The sequence below is a fragment of the Pundamilia nyererei genome, unplaced genomic scaffold (assembly GCF_000239375.1).
Source record: "Pundamilia nyererei isolate P.nyererei 1_Seehausen unplaced genomic scaffold, PunNye1.0 scaffold00032, whole genome shotgun sequence".
Taxonomy (NCBI): domain Eukaryota; kingdom Metazoa; phylum Chordata; class Actinopteri; order Cichliformes; family Cichlidae; genus Pundamilia; species Pundamilia nyererei.
Window position 1 is genome coordinate 1,502,107 of NW_005187433.1, and position 4,092 is coordinate 1,506,198.

At 38.5% G+C, this 4,092-nt stretch overlaps 1 protein-coding gene across 1 annotated transcript in view; it reads right to left on the reverse strand.

Annotated features, from left to right (window-relative positions):
• Window positions 1-225: 225 nt before the first annotated feature.
• The window catches only part of galt (galactose-1-phosphate uridylyltransferase), a 42,971-nt gene continuing 39,104 nt past the window's right edge, over window positions 226-4,092 (reverse strand). The window contains exons 10-11 of the mRNA XM_013909843.1: window positions 972-1,126; window positions 226-560 (exon numbers count right to left, since the gene is read on the reverse strand). Of these exons, the coding sequence (XP_013765297.1) occupies window positions 510-560; window positions 972-1,126 (206 nt within the window). The 3' untranslated portion in view covers window positions 226-509. The remainder of the gene's footprint in view (window positions 561-971; window positions 1,127-4,092) is intronic.

The following is a 4,092-nucleotide window of genomic DNA, read 5'->3' on the forward strand; positions in this document are numbered from 1 at the left end:
AAAAAGAAAAAAGAAAAAAATAATTATAATTATAATGAAAATAAGAGTAGCATAGTCTTAGACCTAGCCCAGTTTTTCAATACTACTAACAAAACACTGTGTTTTTGTTGAGGAAATGCCTTTGTGGCTGAACACTTTCCAATATAACCAAACAAATGTTTGTAAGTATTTAACAGAAGGGATGTGAGGAAGGGGAGAATACTGTTTGGAGAGGTTTCACACACATTTTATTTAAAGTCCTTTATTACAGTCAGAAATCCAGTACCAAATTTTGTGCATGTGTACTGAAAATAGAAAATATTCGCATATTCCTTTGATCGGTGCATGTAGAAAAAGCTTTCGGCCCTGTGTCGGAAATGGTACTTAAACATGTAACTCTGAGACGGGGTTTTTGTCTCTTGCAAATGCCTTTTGTTTTTTTAAAATAACAAATCTTTTAAATACACCTCTTCCAACCTTCACACAGTTTTTTACAATTCAGTGCCTTTCTTGCTCTGGTTTTCATGGATCTATCTGGTTTTATAGTGCTCTTCTGGCAGGTTTCTTAGCTTCTCGGCAGCCTAGGGCAACAAACACAAAGTTATTATGCAGTTTGACATAGTTTTTATGCGATTTTATGGAGCTCTATGCATTTTCAAAGCAACAGCATGAATCAGTGGAATCCTGTACTCATGTTTTTTCTTCTTTTGATTTAAAGACATCAGCTTTTTTATCTCCAAAATTAATATTTGTAAACATTTGTAAATCAAAAATTAAGGTGTCAGTCCCATATTAACAGTCACAACTTTGACTTTTAATTGAATATCATTCAGTTTATGATGCTGAGCTTCTCCTTGCAGTAGATACTCACTATAGGAAGCTTTGAGTAAAAAATAGTTACTATGACATTTGACTGTAGCTCAATGGAGATGAGAAAAATCAAAAGTTCATGTTCTCTGCTCAGTATGAATGCATGTGCATAAATGTATCACCTGTTCAGGGGTGAGATCTCTTTGCTCCTGGGCAAGCATCTCATAACCCACCATAAACTTCTTAACTGTTGCTGAACGCAGCAGAGGTGGGTAGTAGTGAGCATGAAGCTGCCAATGGGAGTTATCTTCTTTTAAATATGGGCCAGTAGGCGCTCCTGGAAAAAAAGAAGACAGAAGAGAATCTTGAGTTGCATTGTGTGAAATGAATGGACCCCGCGCAGCCTCAGGTGGGAGCTCAGCTTTTCAGCTGCTTCTCCACTCCAGACTCAGCTCCCCTCTCGAGCCCCTGCATCACTGAAATAGGGAGAAACTGATTACTGAGTGGCAGCAGCTGCCCTGCCAACCACAATGGCACTGACCCTCGAGCCCACTGCACCACCCCTCCACAGCAGCGGAGCCAGAGACCACACCCCTGCTACAGATTGAGACTACAGATTATTCAGAAAGATTAAGGTTGATAATGTTCAACTTTTTCCACAACCCTAGAGACCCGAGACTTTCTATATATGCGTACTGATGCTTTCATATTGATAGGTCCACAGATCCTGAAGAACCTTGTGTAGGATCAATCTGAAGAATATGAATAAAAGCTACAAATGGGAGCTGAGTTTTCAGTGACAATATAATGTTAAACTGTTGGTCTGTTGTGGTGAAATTGTTTATGCTCGTTTCTGTGAGAGCCAGTCTGGTCTAGCAGTGACATGGAAAATCAAGAAGGCAAATCAAAGTACAAAAAGGATGCCTATGCTAAGCAGCCATGAAAAATATATCTGACATATCAGTTGGTGGAAGAGTCATGAATGCCTGTTCCTTCATATTTTCATGTTAAGACACCATGTTTCAAGTCTAAGAACTGTAATTTTCGAAGGACAGTATGACACTGCATGTTAAAATACATTCACTGGCCTCTTTGTTATGTACAACTTGTTAGTAGGGGTTGGACCCCCTCCCTTCAGGACTGCCTCTGTGGCACTGATTCCACAAGATCCTCAAGTATTTTGGTCCGTTATGTGAATGTCTGAGTCCAGGACGTACCAAAAGTACTGCATTGGTTTCAGATTTGGTGACTGTGGAGGCCATGTGAGTACACTGAACTCATTGTTGTTGTCATAAAAACCAGTAACGATGAGCTTTGTGACATGATGTGTTATTGAAAGCAGTCTATCAACACCAACAGCCTGAACAATTGATACAAGATGGGTGGATCTATGCTTTCATGTTGTTCATACCAAATTCCTAAGACCCTAATATACAAATGCTGCAGCAAAAATCGAGACTCATTTGACCAGTGACAATTTTTCCAATTTCCCACCATCTAATTTAATGAGCCTGTGCAAAATGTAGCATTAGTGTTCTGTTCTTAGCCGACCGGATGAGCAGTCAGTTTGGTCATTTCATTTGGCGTTTTTGTTTAGATATTTTCTCTATTTCATACCATTCTCTGTAACCTCTAGAGATGGTTGTGTGGAAAAATCCCAGGAGATCATGAGTTTCTGAAACAGACCACCAGTGGATCATGTGTACCGTATTATTTATTTCCTCAGTGTGCCTGTGAAACTACAAAACAAATAAATACACAAGCACACTCACAAATTGACAAGAGCACAATCAAGAACACTAAAAGGTAAACATATGCACAGCCAGCTCACAACAAGCTTAACAATCAGTTAACTAACATGGTAAATTAAAGAATAACCCATGATGTAGTGTAACAGAAACAAAAACTTCCCTCCAACTTGGGCTTTTGTGAGGACATGCTTTCTGATTTAAAGAAAAAAGTGTGCAAATGTGCCTCCTGTTGCTGTTCAGCTGGCTTGAGATCTGGTGACTCAAAAAAGCAATAGCCTGTAATTACCATAACTTTCATGATCATTCAATCATTTGCACTCATCATGTTTGTCTGCCATTTAATTCTGCCTTTTGCCTTTAATTTGCTACCATCTGCATATGTAAATTCATAAAACTTGCAGAAAATTCCAAAAACATTTGGGTTATTACATCGAGTCTCTAAATCCCCTAAGTGCCAAGACCAACAATACATACTCACTGATTTATGAGTGAAGCATTTAAATAATTTTTTGTATCTTACTGCAAGCTAATTAAGTGATCAGGGAAGAAAAAAATGCAGTGGCACATATCTTTGCAAAAGAAGTATGAAATATCCCTTGGGACATTGTATTCACAAGGAAAGCTCCTTTTGAGTGAGTTTCCTGACAACGGGGTCTGATCAGACACAGATACAGATGACAGGAGGGCGACATAAAGAAAACTAATGGATGGAGGAGAAAAAAAAGGAGGAACAAAGAAAAGCCTGAAGCAGTCAGATAAAGAATGAATAGAGACAGATGTTCCTATTAGAAGACAATTACCTAGTTTTAAATCGTCTTTGGGTGTGTTTGCTCTGCTGGCATGCGTTTCAGTATATTACTGGGTGCATTATTTCACAGTTAACAAAGTTACAGATATTCCTGGATATGGGGCCACAAATCAGAACAGTTAGCAGAGTAATTTTCAAAGACAAGCAATAACACTATATATCTGACAGATGTTTTACGACTACCATACATCACTGTTACCCTGCATACTGTGTCTGCCTCAATCTGTGTTCAAGTCCTTTACTCAGCCTGGTAATATTGTCTGTGATGCGCTGCACATCTCTCGGCAAGCCTCCTGAAGGAACAGAAAGGTAGTTTAATATAATGTATTATTTCCCAGGTGAATCAAACAGAATCCACCCAGTCCTCCATCTTTCTGTGTCACCACTCTGACACTAATAAGCCCAGCACTAAATAATAAGAGCTGGCTTCTGCCAAATTAACTAAAATAAAGAAACAGCTATAAACTGATATGTAAGCTATGTGCTGTATATATAGAGTGAGAGGTCAGTGTGTTTAAAGTAAACAAAGTTTAAAGTAAAGTTGTTGCCTACGGGACTAGAAAGCTTGGGGTCAGTGATTTAACTATATGTTTAAAATCATATAATGCTTAAAATAATCCACCAAAGAACTGCACAAACATAAAAGATTGAGGGTAAGGGGGGGGAAAGTCCAGGTTTAAATTCAATTGAAATGTCATTGATCTGAAATCTATGGAAGCCCATTTCCGCCACTAAAAAAAAAAA